This window comes from Coenobita brevimanus, chromosome 6, assembly GCF_032717465.1.
Source record: "Coenobita brevimanus isolate Jiangsu-jjx chromosome 6, ASM3271746v2, whole genome shotgun sequence".
NCBI lineage: Eukaryota > Metazoa > Arthropoda > Malacostraca > Decapoda > Coenobitidae > Coenobita > Coenobita brevimanus.
Window position 1 is genome coordinate 67,799,708 of NC_136959.1, and position 21,533 is coordinate 67,821,240.

General features: G+C 43.5%; 1 protein-coding gene across 1 annotated transcript in view; it reads left to right on the forward strand.

The window, feature by feature from the left end:
- RhoGAP19D (Rho GTPase activating protein at 19D) overlaps nucleotides 1–21,533 on the forward strand; it is a 250,530-nt gene that overhangs the window by 204,853 nt on the left and 24,144 nt on the right. Inside the window, exons 9-11 of the mRNA XM_080272825.1 lie at nucleotides 17,779–17,967; nucleotides 19,056–19,206; nucleotides 21,111–21,262. Coding sequence (XP_080128951.1) covers nucleotides 17,779–17,967; nucleotides 19,056–19,206; nucleotides 21,111–21,262 — 492 coding nt within the window. The remainder of the gene's footprint in view (nucleotides 1–17,778; nucleotides 17,968–19,055; nucleotides 19,207–21,110; nucleotides 21,263–21,533) is intronic.

Here is a 21,533-nt window from a genome sequence, read left to right on the forward strand (position 1 = left end):
AAAATATTGAAACTGGAGACAGAGTTGTGAAATTTTGAGACGTGCAGTATCTCTTTATATCAGTAACCATATCTACCGTATTGATCGTGATTCATCAGAGTAAACTAATACTGCATCGGCCTTGGTTTGGGGTTAGTCAGAATTGCCAGAGTCAGAATCATAGAGGAAAACATTGATCAGGTCAGGTGTACGTAGGGTCTCTCTGTTAACACTCACTTTCCGATGACTCATTATCAACAGGCTACATCATTTGTTGGAACAGATTACGAGAATTGTTCACACCATAAGAGGGTTAACTGTACCGTGTGGTCGTCGTAGAAATGTACCGTAAGTGAAGATAGTAAAGGATTGTGTGGTGATGAGGGGATGATGATAAAGGTGGTGATGGCTCGGGTAGTGGAAGTATTGGGTGTAGGTTCAGTTGTGTCACTGGAGATGGTTGTAGATGTTATTGGTGATGCAGATTGTGATTATTGGTGATGTCAGCGGTGGTAATAGAGGGGATGATGATTGCCAGTAGTGGTGGATGTGGTGGTGGTGGTGGGAACTGTGATTGTAGGCGGTGTCAGTGATGGTGATGGAGGATCTAATGATTGTAGATGATAAAAGAGTGAATAAAATCGTCTGGCGAGAGCACGGACGAGGCCATGGTTCTCAAGGAGCTAAAGTTGCCGAAGTGATGTGGGAATGGACACGTTTTTTAGTACTTGCCCTTTGCTCTTTCAGCACACTAAAACTAACATTCTGTACGTATGTGAACTTTAATCTCACAGACTTTGGGGTAAATGTGTGAGTTAATTTCCTTTGTTTGTGTGTGTGTGTGTGTGTGTGTGTGTGTGAGAGAGAGAGAGAGAGAGAGAGAGAGAGAGGTGGGGGAAACGTTAGAAAGAGAAGTGATGAAATGAGGAGAGCGAGAGAAAATTAAAGACGCAGAGAGATGGAATGGGAGAAGATAGAAGAGAGACGAAGAGAATAAGGGAGAGAGAAAGAGAGAGAGAGAGAGAGGAAGTGAATCTAGCCAGGCGTCAGGGTCCACCACTGTTTCGACCACCCACAGCTTCCAGCATAATTGAGTTGTGGGGCAAGATTCAAGGATTGGCAACCAGTTTTTTTTTTTTCCTCACCTGCCATCATCATCATCATCATCATCATCACCATCATCATCATCGTCATCATCACCATCATCATCATCATCATCATCGTCGTCGTCGTCGTCGTCGTCGTCGTCGTCGTCGTCATAGCAAAAGTATATGCCATCATTCTTATCATTCTTACATTATTTCCCATCATTATATTATCATCATGGTGTATAATAATGACAGGAAAATGTTTAGATTTATTGGTTTTTAAAGATTCTCCCGTATGGAGCAAGGTACTTACGAGTAGCTTAATTCCATGCCATTCTGATCTTGAGTGACATAAAGTTGGGTTGATTAATAGTGAAAATGATATATTAGAAGGGCCTAGTGGTGTGTGTGTGTGTGTGTGTGTGTGTGTGTGTGTATGTGTGGCATTGTTGAGACACTATACACGATTTTATGGTGTGTGCACAGTTGGCGATGTTGAGGAAGGACCGTGTTAGTGTTAGCAAGTTTGTTTGGACTGGGAACTGTTTTTGTCTTTGTGTGTGTGTGTGTGTGTGTGTGTGTGTGTGTGTGTGTGTGTGTGTGTGTGTGTGTGTGTGTGTGTGTGTGTGTGTGTGTGTGTGTGTGTGTGTGTAATGGAAGATTCTTGAGGTTCATTGTGTGTGTGTGTGTGTGTGTGTGTGTGTGTGTGTGTGTGTGTGTGTGTGTGCGTGCGTATGTGTGCAGTACGTCATTATTTACAACTGTGGGATCCGAAATTGTTTACACTGATAGGGAGAGAGGTAGAGGAGAGGAGGGGTGTGGTGGGGACCGTTTGGGAGGGGTGTAAGATCGGAACAGGGGGAGGGAGGGTGTGTTGAGCTTGTGTTCAGTAGGCTGTGGAAGTGTTATGTCATGTTTACAAATTAGTGTACCACCTTTGTTTTCAGATGCGCAGAATGGGGTTGTGTGAGGGGGGGAGATGAGAGGAGAAGTATGAGACGGGGAGGGGTTGGGGTGTAGCGTCTTTTGAGTTTGTGTATGGTTGCGTTCAGTCATCTCTACAAATTTGTGTAAGTTTAATGACATTTGTGCCGTGTAGGGTGGGTGTAGATGGATAGGGGTGGGTGAAGGGGGAAGGGGTAGGAGAGAGGGTGTATTGGGTTCGTGTATGATTGTGTTATGTTTACAGGTTTGTGTACTGGATTGGCTTGCAGGTGTGTTTAGTAAATTTGTTTACGAGATCCTAAGTTGGGATGGGGAGGGAAAGAGGGAGAGGTTAGGAGAGGGATGTGGTGGAAAGGGTTATGAGGTGAGGAGGAGAAAGGGGAGAGTCTTTTGAACTTGTGTATGGACTTGTTATGTCATATTAACATATTTGTGTACCAAATTTGTTTACAGGTGTGCATTGTGGGGTGGGGTAAGGGTAAGAGGTGTGTGTGTGGAGGGGAGGGCAGGCAAGGGTTGCAAGTGGGTGAAGGTCATCCAGCTGCCACACCACCAACACCTCTTCCTTCCTCCCTCAGATGATAATATCTCCCTCCACCTCCAGCACAATTATACCCTCCGCTCATACCCCCCACCCATTAGACCTCCATTATTACCATTACTGACACCCACTCTCTTATCGTCCACTGTCTTTACTCGATCATCGGATTGTAGCTAAACTCTTCCTGTTATTAGAGTTCACAATTATACCTCTGATAACAGCCAGACCATTCCCGACACCTACCCCTTATCTTGACCCTTAAAGCTTCTTATCGCCCACGCTTATAACTCGGCCATCGGATTATAGCTGAACTCTTCCTGGGTGTAGTTTGTAATTATACTTGTGATAGTTTGCAAGTATACTTCTGATAACAGACTTCATTAGATCATTACTTACCCCCCACCTCTTCTTCTGGAAATTCGTATCGTCCATATTAAAAACTTCGCCATCGGATGATAGTCTAGCTCTTCCTAGGAATTAAAAGATCACAGCGATATCTCTAGTTACAGCCTCCATTAGACCATGACTGACACTTACCCCTTATCATGCACCCCTACACTCCAAGTCAATTGTGTTTTGGCTTTCCTTTTCCTGAAACTCGCCCTCTGGATGTTAGACCTGAAAAAAGAAATAAACCTTTCCGTGTAGTTGGAATTTTATATCAAGTCGTAGAATGAAACTGATGCAGAAAACGTGAAACTAGAAGGGTTACAGTAGGTTGTATGACTCCACTCCACCGCTTTAACCTGGAAAGTTATCACTGTCATGATCATTTGACACGCTTTTGATCAGATCTCTGCTTCCTTATTTTTAGGGTCTATTGGAAATTCCGTACAATTTTCATAATGATTTTTGTGGTCTTGTGAGGTACTTTGATCTACATTGTATCAGTTCATCCTTTTAGTTTATAGGAGTCTTTCCTCTAGTTTTAATTTTCCATAGTTTTTGGTGAATCGCATGGACATAGACAGAATTAAAAACAAAACCGTCCACCGTGAGAGGCTGAGGCATTTATTCCTTTGGCTCACTCCACCACATCAGTACATTCAGCTGCCATGATCATTACAGATTCTCGGGCCTGTTCCCAATTTATAACCAGGTGAGCCATGCCATCACACGTTTTTTTTACCCTTCCATACTCATGTTTACAAATCTGTAGCCTCATATTTCCAGCTTACATATAGCCTCCTACTGTAACCCACAGACATATTCAACTCCCGGGCCCATTCCATGATATTCACCTGATTGTGGTTGTTTTGGCTGCTTGAGGACTAAGATTTTTAGATTTATTTATTCATCATTTTTATTTGTTTTTACCGCCAGACGTTTTCATGCTCTCCTACCGCCAGACAGTTTATTCATGTTTCCCTTGAAGCTGAGTCATCTCAGCTGGCGGCAGCAAGAAGAAAGATGGACGTCATAACACTGAGGGAGTAAATGGAACTTGTTTTATAATTCCTTCACTTGGGGCTCTCCCGTGAAGTCGGAAATATATGGTGGTAGCCAACATGAAATATGAAGACCTGGTATTCTGACGAGTCCACTATAGGCCTTTTACTTCAGCTTGGCCTAGATTTTTGTCCATTTGTAGCCTGTTTCATGTAGCACAGTGACAAAATAAAACAATGCTATAACTCCATAGCCTTTTGACAACACTTCTTCATGACTAGCATCATTTTTCTAGTGTTCATCGCTTGTTACAACTCAGTATTCAAGATGGAAAGATGAGAGTTTTAGTCCAGGTTAGAGCGAAAAGAGTATAGTTGGGATATGGCATTTCTTTCCTACCTTCAGACTTTTGGAAATTGTATAAGTTCTCGAAATATAATACAAAGTGGAAGTGGAGAACGTGATAAAGCGCGTGCGATGGCATTTGTTATATTGCCATTTCTTAGTAATTTGTGGTATTATGCAACCCTGTTAATTCAGCGTACTGGCAGCTTTTCACGCATCGCTACTGTCTCATATCCTGTGTGTGTGTGTGTGTGTGTGTGTGTGTGTGTGTGTGTGTGTGTGTGTGTGTGTGTGTGTTTGTGTGTGTGTGCTTGTTTATAATATGCATGGGTTTGTGTGTGTGTGTGTGTGTGTGTGTGTGTGTGTGTGTGTGTGTGTGTGTGTGTGTGTGTGTGTGGTGCCAGCAGAGGTAGCCAGGTGGCGAAGTGGGGGCGACCTCTTGGCTAGGCTTGCTCACACACACACACACACACACACACACACACACACACACACACACACACACACACACACACACACACACACACACACACACACACACACACACACACACACACACACACTTCAACGGACAACTTCGCACTTCCACGCCCATAACTACCACACACACACACACACACACACACACACACACACACACACACACACACACACACACACACACACACACACACACACACACACACACACACTTCTACGGACAACTTCGCACTTCCACGCCCATAACTACCACACACACACACACACACACACACACTGGAACTGTAAATACACTACACAAAACGCATATATCGTAGTCACACAGATATACAGTATAAACGCATATCTGCGTCATATATAATAATACACACAGCCACACACGCTTTTAGAGGTAGCCTACACCCTCACGCAAATTCCTATGTACACGTGCAGAGGAATGCGCACACACATAACTTTCGGATCTAGCAGGTCACACACACACACACACACACACACACACACACACACACACACACACACACACACACACACACACACACACACACACACACACACACAACAATAGGGACCACCGTAGCCAGCCGCCAAGTTGAACTCTCAGGATAATTATAAATGTTGTCAGCTGTCTTGGGGGGGTGGGGGTGATGGGGTAGAGGATGGGTGGGGGCGGAGAGGAGGGGAGAGGGAGAGACTTGGAGGGAAGGAGGAGTAGGAGGGGAGGGGAGGAAGTAGGAAGGGGGGGATCGAGAAGGGAGTGTGAGGAATGCAAGTAGAGAGAGCGGTATTAAGATGGTAGAAATGAGGGAGAGGGTGATGGAAGGGGGATTTATAGGGAGAATTAGGGGGAGGAAAGGAAGTGTTAATAGAGGGAAGGGGAGAAGGAAGGAGCAGTAAGAGGGAAGGAAATGGAATGGTATGATATTAATATGGATGGGACAAGGAGGTAAAGGAGAGAGTAAGGGAGTGACAGGGGAAGGATAGTTTGTAGAAGAGGGAGGAGAAGGAGGAAGGAAGGAGGTAGGGACGAGGAAGGGAAGAAGGGGCGAGGGGGGAGGAGTTGGTGGGAGGATTTATACAGGAAGGGCGAAGAAATTGGGGGGAAGGAAGAGGGGGAATGGTGAAGAAGAGGTGTGTAAAAATAATATACACAGCTGATGGGGAATCTGATGTGTGCAGAGAAGTATGGAGTGAGGGTGGGACTGACAGAATTGCGCGGTGCCAAGCCTAATAAAAATATCTCTGCGTCCGTAGAAGCCAGAGTTAAGAGACGAGGGAATTGCGTTGTCAACAATCCTTCCTTATATTGGTCGAGGCTATGATTTCTCGTGATGGGTTTGCTGTATATGTAGTTTCTCTCTCTCTCTCTCTCTCTCTCTCTCTCTCTCTCTCTCTCTCTCTCTCTCTCTCTCTCAGTTCTGTCGTGTTCTATTTTCTGTTCTCCCCGTCACTTCCTTCTATCCCCCGTCTCCTTTCTCCACTTCCTCCCCTCCCCATCTCATACTCCTTCCCCCCCACCCCTCCCCATCTCATGCTTCTCCCCCCCACCCCTCCCCATCTCCCCATTGGAGGACGGGTACATTAACATTAACATGCGGAAGTGACTTATACTTCCCTCCCCCCAGCAGCATGATGTTTGACAGGCTGGTTCATTCATCTTACCTCTCACTCCTGCTCACTCATTCATCGTTCCTGACTCGTATTCATTCATTCAGCCTTGTCTTTCTGCTCGCACGGTCTTTTCATTCATCTGTCTCACCGTACTTTTGATGCTCATCCGTGCTGCATGTTTCCCGTTCGTGCCTACTCATTCGTTCAGTTGTTCTTCATGAATCTCATCTTTCCTCAGCCATTCATCCATCTGACCCGTCCATTCTGCTTCCATGTTCTTTATTTATCCTTACTCCTCATCCTTACTCTGCCATCCATCCATCCATCCGTCTTTCTTCTGCTTCTTCCTCATTCCACCTGTCCGTTCATCCATTCATCCCACCCACAACACACTTATCCATTCGTTCATCATTTTTCCGCCTTACTCGTTCATTCATTCGTTCACCATCACACCTGCCCATTTATCTAAGACACTTTGTTTACGTGTCTCCCTTAACCAAAAGAGGATGTAGGTGAGCACACACACACACACACACACACACACACACACACACACACACACACACACACACACAGGGTATGAAAGAAAGAGTCCCACCACCACAAGAGGTCTCCCCACGCTAAACAAAATTGTCTAGTGGCAGCATTACGTGAGAGGAAAAGTAGACCAGACAGGAGGGAGGGCATTAGTGGGGGAAGTCAGCTGGTATTGGAAAGAATCAGCTATAGGAAGAGTATGAATGAAAGCAGATTGGGGGGAGGAGGAGGGAGAGACGAGAAGGGGGTGATGGAGGGAGTCGAGAGCAAGGAGAGGGGATGATGGGGGGGGGGAGGAATTGAGAAGGGAACGGAAAGAACTGGAGAAGAGAATGGGGTGTTGGAGAAAGGGAGACGAAGAGAAATTGGATGATGGAGAAATGGAGACGAAGAGTCTAAGTGGTAAGGAATGGAGAGAAAGGAAGGTGTTGATGGAAGAAAATAGAAGAGACAAGAGAGTATGGGAGGAAGGGAAGATAAGAAAGATGAGAGGGAGGTAGGGGAGGGAAGGAAAGGAGAAAGTGGATTTGTAACCTATGGTGCTGTGTCATCTGTTTTAATTTCATGCCTTGCACTGTCAGACCCATTTTTTCACATTAAAATTCGCCTTGAGTAGGGCTGGAGGGAAACAGACGGTGAGGGAGGGAAACTGCTGGAAGGATGGAGGGAAGGAGAGAACAGATAAAACAAAATAAAGGGCGGGAGGAAAGGAAGGAAAGATTCGGAACAAAGGAGGGAAGGAAGGAAATGCCTCGATGGATGGAGGGAAGGAAGGAACAGCTGGAAAAATGGGTGGAGGAAGGGAAGAAAGGAAACGCCTGGAAGGATGGAGGGAAAAAAGGAAGGAAACACCGGGAAGATTCGAAGGAGAGAAGGAAGGGAAGGTTTAAAGTGCTTCGAGGGTGGGGGAGGGAGAGGAACGAAGGGAGGGATGAAAACAGCTGGAAGGTCGGGTGTAGGAGAGGGAGAGAGAAAGAAAGAATATCAGGAGGGAGGTATGGAAGGGCTGTAGGATTCAGTAGGAGGGAGTGAGAGAAGGGAAAGGTTTTGGTATCTGTGGGAGGGAGGAAAGGAGAGAAACAGGTAGAAGAATGAATAGAGGAAAGGAAAGTATGGAGGGGAGGGGAGGTATAGGATTCGCAGGGAGGTAGGTAGGGAAGGGGTGTAGGATCCAGTAGGAGAGAGGGAGAGAGGCTGACAGCGCAGATCAATACTTCTCAAGCACGCCGGCCCACCCTCCCACCCACCTGCCACGTTTACCGCTCTTCTCTTGTTTCACACCTCTATGTCCGTCACGCCATCTTGTCATATCGCCGCCTTAAGGGGTTGTAGTTGTTTTTGTAGCTCTCGTCGTTGTTGTTACTGTTTGGTGATCGCCTTCATCGATGACGTCTGGCGCTCATCATTTGTTTCCCTCCTCAAAATCCCCCACCGCCATCTTTCCATAGCACTGTCTTAGGGAATTATGCGTCTTTTTATTGTTGTGGTGGTGGTGGTGGTGGTTGTTGTTCATCTCCCCCTCTACTTAGATAACGTCTGTCGCCCTTCTCTTGTTTCACACTTCAGTATCCCTCACGCCATCTTGTCATACCACAGCCTCAGATGATTATTATTGCTCATGTCACTGTCATTGTTGTCTTTTTTTCTTTTTCTTTTTTTTTATACCACACCTCCCCTCACTCCCAGTATCATGCCAATTCTTAATCTTCTTGGGAAATATGGATCCGTCATCCTTACAGTACGGTGACTTTTTTTTTTTTTTTTTTATTGCCTCCAGACGATTAGCGTAGGAGAGACGTGTAGCAATCAGGAGAAGAGAAAGAAAATAAATGAGTCCTCCTTTTACCCAAATGAAATCTTGAGGTAATAACGAGAATTATATAAAGTCGGTGTTACTCAGCTGAAGGAGTTAAAATCAGGCGTAGCTGAATAAAATCCCTATGCCCTAAGGTGAATAAAATCGTCTGGAAAATAGCAAGAGAAAAACAGGTCGTCGGATTGAAGTGCTTAATGACGTGGGTAATGGTGATAATGACCTCCACATCGTCATTATGGTACGATAAGTGGAACATTACGGTATTTGTCAAAGCTTGTGTGCTAGAGTGGAACAAAACGCTTCACTGGTCGCGTCTTGTGTTTTATTTTATCACGGTAAAGACCACATGATTTTATTCAGCTGAGAGGGCGTTACAGAAACTCGAGAGTGTTAATATTGTCACCATTAATAACTGAGGGAGGGTGGGGCCAAGTGAAGGTTGCCCCTGACCATGGTGGAGATGGCGGTGGTGGTGGTGGTGGTCTTGGTGGTGGTGTTGCGGAAGTGTGGAGGGCCAGTCCCAGCGTTATCTCTCCTCCCATCCTATTACTTCCTCACCCACACCAACACTATTTCCGCAACCTGATCGTGTAGCAGGGCACTGGACCTTATCATTGTTACCTTTAGCCCCTGAACGTACTTGAAACTTTAATATTTGTGTATAACGCTAGACGACGCACCTCTACGTAAAATTATTGTATATGTGATGATGCTGGGTTTTTGGAGGGTATGCATGTATGTATTGATGAGTGGATGGATGGAAATAATGCACGTATGAATGTATGTTTTGTATTGTAGCGACCGGCATGCACCGTTTCGATAGTGTGGTCATGCGGTGTGCGGCAACCGAGTGCTGGAGTAGGAAGTAGTGGCGGCATTTCATTCACCGCAGCCGCAGCCACCACAACCACCACCTTCCTGCCGCCGCGCCGCAGCTGCTGTGTGGATGCCTTGCTTGACTTCCTTGTACACTCTGGAAGAGAGAAGAGAGCAATATTCTGTGTGTGTGTGTGTGTGTGTGTGTGTGTGTGTGTGTGTGTGTGTGTGTGTGTGTGAGAGAGAGAGAGAGAGAGAGAGAGAGAAAGACAGATAGACAGACAGACAGACAGACAGACAGACAGACAGACAGGCAGACAGACTGAAGGACCAAGAGTGAGGGACAGAGACAGACAAACAGAATGTAGGACCAAGAGAGACAGACAGAATGCAGGACCAAAGGAGAGAGAGAGAGAGAGAGAGAGAGCAAGACCAGCGAGTGTGTGAATGGTGCGCGAGATGAATGGGGCATCGTAGCGTGGCATTATTGACCTTGGGCAGGGATTTTGACTGGGTCCCTAAGGCGGTGCAGGTAAAAACCAGCCCACACTCACCTGCCTTTCTCCACGGAACAAACCACTACCACCGCCTACGTAAACACACACCTTTACCGCCAACATTATCATCGCCATCACCATCATTATCGTCATCATCACTGTCAATAACTTCATCATCATCATCCTGACCTACTTTTCAATGCCATCAGTCATTATTTCGAAAGTTCCTGATAGTCTTTCACCTGAGGATGTTGCCGACGTGTATATTCCTCAGCTTCCGCCCACAAGATATTTATTTATTTATTTATTTATTTATTTATTTATTTTGCATATACTGTAACTTAAAATTATGTATTCATTCTACATCTTCGCCAGCTTAAGGTGAACGAAGTATAGTAACTGAATCACCTTTAACCCATTTAATTCAGTGACTTATTTATTAATCTTTGTGCCTCTAGACTATAAAAATTGTTAAGAGTGACGTTGAGTCGATAGGGTTAGATATAGCCATAATTATTCCCTTTTTTGATATGAAATCGTTGAAAAATCGTCTGAAGGTAGCATGAGTCCTAATTACGTCCTGGGAGTGAAGGGATTAATTAGTTTTGGATTGATAGGTTACAGGTGTTCACATCCAGTCATCGTGCTTGGTACTCAAACACCAATATTTCAATTTTTGTGGCTTAATATTTTCTTTTGCCAACCTTGCATGAGTATTTATTTGCACTGAGGTTGTGTAAGAAAGAGCGTCAGTCGGAGATAAGGTTACCCACAAAAACCATCGGCCGTCTGAAGTTACAGATGGTGGGTAGATTGAGATAGATAGATAGATAGTTAGATAGATAGATAGATAGGTATGTAGGTAGGTAGATCGTATAGTTACCCATTTTAATCACTGATCTTCTGAAGCTACTGGTGGTTAGAGAGATCGATGAATTGATAAGCAAACAGACAGATAGACAGACTGATAGGTAGGTTGGTAGACAGTCGCAGATAGACTAGCCACAAAAACCATGGGACGTCTGGAGTGTAGTGGGTAGATGAACCTTGGTGAAGGATAACCTGCCGCTCTCCCTCACTCCTTCCTTCTCTTCCTTCCTCCTCCTTTACCTTCCTTCTTTCCTCCCTCTTTACCTCCCTTCATTCCTCCTTTACCTTTCATCCTTCCCTCCTCCTTCCTTCCTTCGGTTAGTCCCTACCTACTTTGATCCTTCACTCCTTTATTCCCTTCTTTTCTCTCTCCTCCCCTCCCTCTCTTCACTAGTCCCTTCCTCTTCCCTTCGTTCCATTCTTTCATTTCCCTCTCTCTGTTAATTCCTTCTTTCCTCCCTACCCCCTATTCTCTCCCAAGTCCCCCTCTTCCTCCTTCCCTCCCTCCATCCTGCCATCCCTTCCCGTCATACATCCATCTGTCAATTCAGTCGTCCCTCTATACGTCACTTCCTCCCTTCGTCCCTCCCACCCACCCACCTCCCACTGTCCCTTCTTCCCTCCCTTCCTCCCTCCCTCCCCTTATGCCTCCCTTCCTCTTTCCCACCCTTCCTTGCCTTAACCTCTGCACCTACCGAACATGCTGTTCCTTCTTAAACTTGCACCTACTTTCCACAGCCTTGTATGTTGAAACGAGAGAGAGAGAGAGAGAGAGAGATTAAATGGGCTTCATGAACACTGTCTTCGCAGATGAGATAAACAAAAAAATTGCAAAGAAATCCTAGCGTTACTGAAATAATACTTCACATTTTATCAGGCTTGTGCATCGTCTGCCAGGATGCCATCCCACAAAGTTTAGAATGAATTTAGTCCCTCGTTCTGCACTTAAAGGTTGTCGGTCTTTTAAGCTGTGTAATACTTGTCATACTCTCAGCGTACCATAAGAAGCATAGAGTTATCCCATACTCATCTCGCAGTTTGGAAGTTTGCTCGATCTTGCTGGGGGTTTTCCATCAGCTTAGTAAAATAATTTGGCGGTAACTAGAAAATAGTCAGGTGATGCCCAGCTCCCTGAAAAAACTGAATGATGGCAATGTTCGTCGCAATAATAGGTCACTAACATAGCTCGGTTGGTGTGAGTGTAAGCGCATTGTGAGAGCGTAAGGAGGAACCAGGTCGAGACTAAAGATCATGCGGAATGGAACCAATGTCGTCTTGCTTGACAGGAAACATTCACCAGTGTGTGTGGATGTTTTCTCAGTAAGCGGTAATGATAGTTGTTTGCTTGTGGATGACTCTAATAGTTGTCCAGGCATGAAGCGTTGAATTGAACTCTGTGTAAATATGTTGTGTAAGTATAGGATATTGTACTTTTTTGAAGGGGGTCCACACTATGGGAAGTAGATAAAGCATGAGAAAGAAGTTAATGTTTTCACATGCATTGTGAACATTTTTCTGAGACGTAAATAGGAATGCCTTATGCCCAGAAGGGGGAAGGGGGGTGGAGGATGTTAGATTGTGTGGGGTTGGAGGGGGGGATAGAGTCGTGGAGGTATGTGTCCATGTTTGGCGGGGTAGCTGTGCATGGGCCTTCTCGCTTCACTGCTCCTACACCATTATAGTGTGTTTCCTCCTTGTCTCTCATCACCCACTTGTACAGTTGGGGACGTGGATGTAAACTAGCCACTACTCTTTCTCTTCTAGGGGGAGACTAAGACCAGCAAAGATTTTTAATGACCCTCATGCATAGACATTAACTGAAACCTTCCTCATCCACCTTGCGTGTTACATTCGCCAGCCTCACCTTGCCGGCGAAGCATATAATCTGTCTTGATGCCACCGCTCTGTGTAATGGTTTCTTGGAAGCTGAGAATTTTACAATTCAGAATCATTCTACTCTGCCACCACTTCTTTCCACCATCTAACTAGAATGTACATACTCTCTTGTGACTGGTTCGTAATGACAGATGGGTTAGCCTACGCTAAGTTGGCCAGGAGGAAAACCAGTTAAGCATTATCCTGTGAATTCCCATCCACCCAGTGCGCACATTCTTGCACGTCACTCGTAGCTCAGCCATTCAGCATAACCTGAACTAGAGGTAACCGGGGACACCTGGCTAAAGTAGCCATTCTGCTGTCCATTGGGTATGTGGGTTTACGTCCAAATGAGTGAGGGGCTACAGCAACTCCTTAATATATATACATCATATATTATAAGCACCAAGTACAAAAGAGCACCAACTAACCACGTTGATTTTTGTGCCCTGAAGACTAAGAACAGGAAGTTGTCGCGGGACCGAGGTGAGTGGAAATGTGTATGTGAGTGTGTAAGAGTCTGCGGCTATTCTGCCGAAGTATGATGGTGCCGGAGGACACATATGCGCCGAGCATATGTGTCCAGGACTGTTAAACGTTCAGTGCTGCTGGTAATAAGGGAAAGAGAACACCAAAGCAGTGGAATTGCGTATATTAAATCAATCTGCCTCTCGTTTGATGTGTTCCTCATCGACAGTGAAGGTTTGAAGGTGTCTGTAGTATAGTCATCACTAAAATCCTCGGTTTAGATTTGGTCGATGCTGTTGATAATCCGGGAAAGGAAGAACCCAGACAGTGGAACAGCGTGTCTCAAATAGATAGATGTATTGTCAGAAGAAAGCGAGAGCCTTTTGAAATCCTCTGCTAGATGTTTTTGTTCGATACTGTCAGTAATCGAGGAGAGAAAACTTCAGACAGTGGAACAGCGTATCAAATCGATTCGTTTTTCCCCCATTAGATGATTTCCCATGTAACAGTGAGAGTTTGAAGGTAGTAGAGCTGAGCATGGCCGTAGCAGGAGTCACCTTTGAAATCCTCCACACTGTCTGCACCACGTGACGTCACCATGAAGCTTGCGTGCGTCCCCATCAGTGCGGTCACTGCTAATGGCCGCATCCCACGCTTTTGGAGCCTCTCTTCATATGGGTCGTGGGTAAGTCCCCTGCTGTATAGCAGAAGTATTATTCGCTTATAGATCAGTGGCATAATTTTCATATTCTGGTTTTTGCTTCCTTCCGGCGAATTTACATACCCCTATCAGCCCGCAGACATACATTTAACTTTTTGCCAACTTTAGACTATTTTCATTTTCACGTTTCACACTACACAAAGCGCATCTACAGAAATGTTAGAGAACTAAAAACAAAAGTTCTGCCCTCCCTTTATATTAATATGTGAACACCTTCATTTTTGCAGCCTTATTAAATTTTATAATTGCTACCACCTGATTAAGTCTGGCGTATGTCGTTCTCATTCCTTTCAGTCCAACAGGTTTTCGGTAAGTTGAATACAATTGCCTGGAGAGAGCAAGAAAATTATGCCATTGTAGTGCAGTGGCTAATTTAGGAAAAGAAGGGGGGGGGGTACTTGAAAATAGTGGGAAAATTAATTATTCTTTACGGAGTGTTTTTACCAGGCCAAGGTGTTTGATTCGTACTAATTTAAATCGGACAGCGACGCCCCCATTATGTGACAGTAGGCAACCCTGAGCTGTCACTGGCGTCAACCTACTCTAGATCTGCAATACCATCTGCATATAATTAGGGGACATTTCCGTGACTTTTATCATTGTTCTCGGACATTTAGTGTACGCTTGTAACTGGCACTTTGAATTTGAACCCCTTTAGTATCATGACGTGTGTAATATCAAACCATTGTTGCCCCATAACAGTTATATTCAGTATGGGAAGAGGTGTGTTTTCTGAAGTGAATAAAGTAATCTAATGTTGGTCTAAATAAATATAAATGACGGCCTTGGGTTGAAGTTTTTAACCATGTACAATTACCACAAGGTCTTTTGTAATTTTTGTCACCGTTAGACAGTTTAATCAGTGTACGAGACGTGGTGTAATAGTGGTGTTAAATACAGTGGCGGAGCTTCACGCATAAAACATGGTTCTTTAGCACACGATGTGAATTGTGTTGAAAGTTGTGTCAGGCAAAGTCCAATTCATAGGACCTTGCTGTGAGGAGAATATCCATCGTTATCCCTCTCACTACAAGGACATGTTTGTCATTTTATTCTTCCTATTAGATTAGACGGATTTCATTCAGCTGAGGGGATACTTCAAGACATGGAAATGATATGGCTTTCATTACCCCCATCACTGGGTCCATCTAAGCTGACTATTCACATGGAAATTGTAGAAAATCGATAACGCGTCATCATATTGCAGGGGGCTAATCCCGGCGTGTGTAACGGTGAACAATACTGGCAGACTTGACCTACATAATGGCCTGGCATCACACACGCATACTTGTTTAAGAGTCCTTCCCTCAGCGCACCACTTAGCTAATTGTTTACCATAGTCGGGCAGGGAGGGACGGGTGTTATCAGACCGTCGTGTAGTGATGCTTACCGTGCCTCTAAATGTTTACCTTCTCCCCCCCCCCCTCCCCCTGTACGAAGGCACCCCAGATTCAGCCGTGTTATGCGTTGATCGCGTAACTGAAGAGATTGGGAGGGGGGGGATACTGGGTCACTAATTTTTGCTCCTTTTGTGGACTGCAAGAGGAGAGCAGTTTCTTCCTGCAGTCCACCGGGTTCACGTTGATGATCATGTGGTCACGGAAACTTTTTTTTTTTTTTTTTAATCCATTTAGTACTATGGCACACCTTGTCTTCTGTTCATAAATTTCGCCGGTGATCCTCTCGTCATTAATAACTTTTCATCATATATTTACTTAGTCTCTGCCTGTCTGTCTGTCTGTCTGTCTGTCTGTCTCTCTCTCTCTCTCTCTCTCTCTCTCTCTCTCTCTCTCTCTCTCTCTCTCTCTCTGTTCAAGGAATTAGTTGACGGTTCTCATTTGTCGATAACTCCCAGATGCTCTGTTTACAGGTTATTGTGTACTCATAGTTCATAGTGGACAGACAAACTTTGGCGATACATACGTCTGTTACAGGATAGCAGGGAATGTTCGTACTTCCTGGAATCAGGCCGTGTATATACCGCGTTATTCATACTTTATCTAAACGACAATTTCAGTTTTGCAAATACCTCATCTAACGGATTTAACCCTTCCATTTCGAGGAGTCTTCCCAAAGTTTTTGCTGTATGTAATAAGTTGTATATAACAAAAAAAAAAAAGAAAAAGAAAAAAAAAGAAAAAAAGAAAAGAAAAGCATGTCGTCTGTGTGAAGAGAATAGATAACATCGCTCATCAGGCAGATCGTGATGTAGATGCGGAAGATGTAGATTATATTATTAGAGAAAATTGTATTATTAGACGGTTAATTACATAATGAGGCACTGTGGTGTTAAGGAAATGTATGTCATAACTGTATTTGTAAGCCACAGGCACCCTTGGGAATTATGCAATTAATTTGAGGTTAATTATCACGCCAGTACGAGGTTTTCGCATATTTAGTTTATTTTTGTTACTACCAGAGGATTTTACATGGCGTACTGGGGGATTTAGAAGCAGTCTTGTATAGCCCGTTGACTACAGTGCTTATTCTCTCTCTCTCTCTCTCTCTCTCTCATTTTTGCTGGTATCATTATTTGGCCATGTGGAGAGGATGGAGGGTGAAAGACTGACGAAGAGAGTGTATGTGAGTGAGGTGGAGGGGGAAAGAGGGAGGGGGAGGCCGAGGATGAGATGGAGAGATGGGGTGGAGAGGTATATGAGAGAGGGGGGTGTGAGTTGGGAGCAGGGGAGTGAAATGGCGGGGGACAGGGCGACTTGGAGGCGATTTGTTTGTGGCCACCCCAAACGGGATTGAGGCGTCTGGCAATAGATAGATAGATAGATTATTTCCACCACAGAATCTCGCAGCGATTCCAGAACCGGAGACTGATTACAGAATCTGAAGGGCCTAGGTTGTGTGTCCTGGCATAGGTCATTACTGATAGGGAAAAAAAAAAAAATCCAAATCTTTTACATGCAATGGAAGGGTGTGTCAGAAAGAGTCATATCAATATTATTTTGTAAACAAGATAAGTTGGTCGTGTCTGCTGCAGATTTCAATACGATCTACACAAGGAATCTGAATGGCCCAGGTTATGTGTCTTGTTATTGGCCATTGCTGATAGAAAAAAGTTTCCAAGTTTCGCGAATGGGGTCAAGGTCATTTGAAGAAACAGTAGGTGGAGACTATACTGTCCGCAGAACAGTTGCAGAGTTCTAGTTATTATTATTATTATTATTATCATCATTATTATCATCATCATTATTATTATTATTCCTTCTTCCAAGCCTTCCTCTTCTGTCTTTCTTTCCTTCCTTCTTTCCTCTTCCTTCTGTCTGTGGGCAACTCTGCACTGAGTAACAAGCCAAATGGAAACCATTTACTATACAGGATAGTAACCATATAACCAAACTATGGCATCTGGTGGTTTAGTGGGTAATTAAGGTGCTTCAGCCAGATTGAGCCTGTGTAGGTTTATATCCATGGGGATGGTTGGGGTTTATTGCTCACATAATGCTACTCAGGGATGAGTGAGGCTGGTCACTCTCGTCTGAAATGTCAGGACCAACATGCCTAGCCCCTGGCTCCTATGCTTCTCATGAGTCAACACAGGATTAGATGATGGATGCATGTTTTATTATTATTATTATTATTATTATTATTGTTATTGTTGTTGTTGTTATTATTGTTGTTGTTCTTCATATGTTGATGATGATGATTATTATTTTATTATTATTATTATTATTAATAGTAGTAGTAGTAGTAGTAGTAGTAGTAGTAATGGTAGTAGTAGTAGTAACAGTAGTTGTAGCAGCAGTAGTAAGGAGCACTGCCTTATACTGTAGCTATATTTTCTTCCACAGACACCCTTGGGAGTAGAGGAGCAGATCTCCCTCCGTGGTGCCGAGGTTGAGGTTGCAAGTGACTACACCAAGCGGCGCAATGTGCTGCGTCTGGCCACTCCAGGGGGCTCCCAGCTCCTCCTGCAGGCTGACACGCCCCCGGAGATGCTCAGTTGGCTCTCCACTCTACACAACAACTGTGCCATACAGGTCATTTACTTACCTATTACCATTCTTTGTTTGTGGATGGACGGGTGATTGAGTTTTTTGATTTTGGATACTTCTTGAACTCCTTTAACTTGGCACCACCCCTTCTCCCACCCACCCCAATGATGCTCAGTTGGTTCTCCATGCTGTACATCAAATGACCTATTTGTTTACACTTTATCTTTCTTTCTTTGTGGGTATGAGTGGATGTTTGGTTGGTTGGTGTTTTGAGAAACTACTTAATATCCTCTTATTTTTTAATTAACATAAGCTGAGTTATACAACCACTATGTTGTACATTACAGATGTAGCTAATGCTGGGTTATATAGCAGCTGTGTCATGCAGGTTATTTACTTACCACTGAAGTCTGCAGACTCTTTTGCACACAAGCATAGCCGAGACAACACTTCAAAGTGCATGTGCATCACTGTGCCCACAGATACCCCTCCCCAATTCATACTTTGCCAGCATGAGGATGGGATAGTTCTGGCTATTTTTTTCTCTATCCAAGGAGAAGGTTCATTCTTACAGTGGACCTAGTATGGACTGCTACAGATACAGATATCCCTCTTCTTTGTGTGTGTGGGGGGGTGAGGTTATGTGTGAGTTTTCGTGTGGGTATTGGTTTGGTGGTTCGTAAACTGGTTCCACTCCAACATTTAGTATCTGTAGTGTAGAGCTGTGATGAGTACATCTTTTGGCACTTGAGGTGCAAGGAACTTAGGTTTCTTGTGACACAAAAGGGAGGGTGATTGTACCTGGAGCTTCCTTTGTCTGCACATTCTATTCTCAAAAGATATGAGAGCTTTGTTCCGGATCAGACCACATCATGTGAACATGGGTAATTTGGCATGGATGCTGGTTGTTTATATGCATGGTTGTAGTACAGAACAATAGTTATGAAATTACAGTACAGTACTATATTTTGGAATTTTTTGATTGTAGTCTTAAACAACTGTATAGTATGATAAATGTACTGTACTTGAGAGTAATTTTGACTCGCAGTTTAAAATTCCATTTATTGTATTTTGAGTTTGGTAGTCATTTTCTTCTTTGTGTGTTTATTATATGCTTGATTTAAAATTTCCAGGAAGGTGAGAGTGAGAGCAATGGAGCCACTAAAAACAACAATGTGTCGCCACAAGCAGGCAGCAAGGCTATTCGGAAGTTGGCGACTCTGAGGACTCGCTCACCCACTAGCCAATCACCCTCCACCAAAGCACGCAAGCCAGGAGCTGCAGGTATGTTGATCTCTCCAGTAAATCACTGTTTGTAAATACGAGCCCAAGCACTAATGGCAGTGTAGTCGGTTATATTGTGAAGTTAAGAATCATTGTTAAAATATCTTAAATACAGTAAAGTCTTCATATAACACGGGATAGGTTATGCAGAACCTTGTGCAAAATCAATTTCGTGCTAAAACGTGACATATATTTACATGTAAAATAAGGAGTTTGGTTCTAGGAGCTCCACATTTTTTGTTAAAAATATATTTAAAGATAGGTTATTACAAATATGTCTGCCTTAAGACACCCAGAACAGTGTGTTTACATATAGTCTCACTGACTGGACACATCAGTGCATTTTAACCTAACCTAACCGACTAGTTTTGCCCCCTAATACTCCCCATAAAAATTTTAACCATCAAGGAGTGCCACTTAGCCTCTTGAAAGTCCTCATTACCAATCATGCAAAAACTTTTTACCTAATCAACATGTGAATAATGGCCACCCAGTATCACGCATATTTCGCCAGGAATAATTTTCAGCGCTCATTAAAAAAAAAAAGAAAGAAAGAAAGAAAGAACAAAAAATGCAGTGTGAAACTATTTTTGAAAGTCATTAGTCATCATTAAGGAAGGGAAAAAAAAAACTATTCTGAAGTCGTCAGCATGGAGTGATTGCGTACTTCTCACTTCTCAGATACACATGAATGCAGTAAATGTGAATAATAAACAAGTCAGCCAAGCAATATAATATGTATGACAGTATTTTTCACAAAAACTGAACTCTCATAATTATCTTACCTGACTACAGTATTTACGTCAACACTTAGTGTCTTCACATACCATAAGAACCGAATTTTCTCGATCAAAGACCATCAGTTCATAACAGATATCAGGCACAAAGCCTTTTTTTTTTTTTACACTCTTTGCACTAAAGGCGAAAACATGAATTTTACTGCTCCTTCATCATTAGCTTTTTTTTTTCCAACAAAGAAACTATCCACATCATAAACACACCCGTTTCATTTTATCCATCTGATTGTTTGCATTTAAGCTCCCACACCACATGCCACTTCCTCCAACAATGTTACATTTTCCTTTGGAATAAATGCTTTTCTTGTGTTCATAGCACTTTCAGGGTGCTTAGGGATAACTAAAGTTAGTTTGGAACCACGTGCTTAGAGTTCTGAGAGGAAATGAGGAGCAAGGAAATAAACAAATAAATGCTTCTCATCACAGCGACCGTCCACACAACACTGAGGCAGGCTGTGGCAGGTGGTATGGGACATGGGTCACATGGGTCGGGTCAGGTTTAGGGAACCAATTAGCAACCAGCAAAAACATAAAACATGAGTTGTAAGCATACGCAGTCATCTGGAAATCCAGTACCTAAATGCACCCACTTCCCACAGTTTCTTACACGCAGTTGAGTGATATTACCGTGCCATTAAGTAATTATTAGCGAAATTAAAATGCCTGTGTTATTGTAAGATCGTTGTTTCTTTTTGCCTTAATTTGCGACACTGCTGTACTTGTTTAGATTTGGCACCAGCAGTATCAATTGTCCACACTGTGATGATATTTAAACATTGTGAGGTCTTGTAGCAGTGTTGAAATATCAGGTGATTTGCTTTTATCATATTCATTCAGATATGTAGCAGTTGGTGTAAATAGTAAATTGTTAACAGCCATTCCCATAGTAGGTCCATTTAGGTGTAGGGGTTAAAGGCTAGGCTGCTGAATCCAATATAAGAGTTGATTAATCTCTAATTAAATTTTGGGGAGTGAACCCATGTGCATGGCTAGTCTGTCATTCTGACTGGGCAGTTAGAACTATTAGACACCAAATGGTTATTATAATAGTTCATTTTTATTCATCATTGCACATCAGAGGAATGAACTCATGTTATGTCTGCACAGAGAGCAATGTCTCGCCAAAATCTAAGATATGGAAGGGTCACTTGAAGAGGCCATTTATGAGAAAGGGCCATAGTGGGTCTCCAGCTGCTACTCCCACACACCCGCTACCTGATGGGGCCACAATTGGAGTCTGCCTTGAGGACTGCCCACAGGTAAGTTACTGACAGTTACTGGCTCATAGTTTAGAACTACATGAACTTCATAAATAGGTACTGTGTGTTAAGAGTTGAAAATAATTGTTGCCTTTATAATTTTTGTGCTCATTAAAGAAATCAAAATTAACTCTAAATACTGTATGCCCATGATTTTAGAATCTTAGTAGGGGTTGATATTGTGCTTCATATTTATCTGTCAAGAACAAGTTTCTTGCTGTGGATGAGATACAATACAGTATGTGTTTGACAAATATCGCTTTTCCTATTG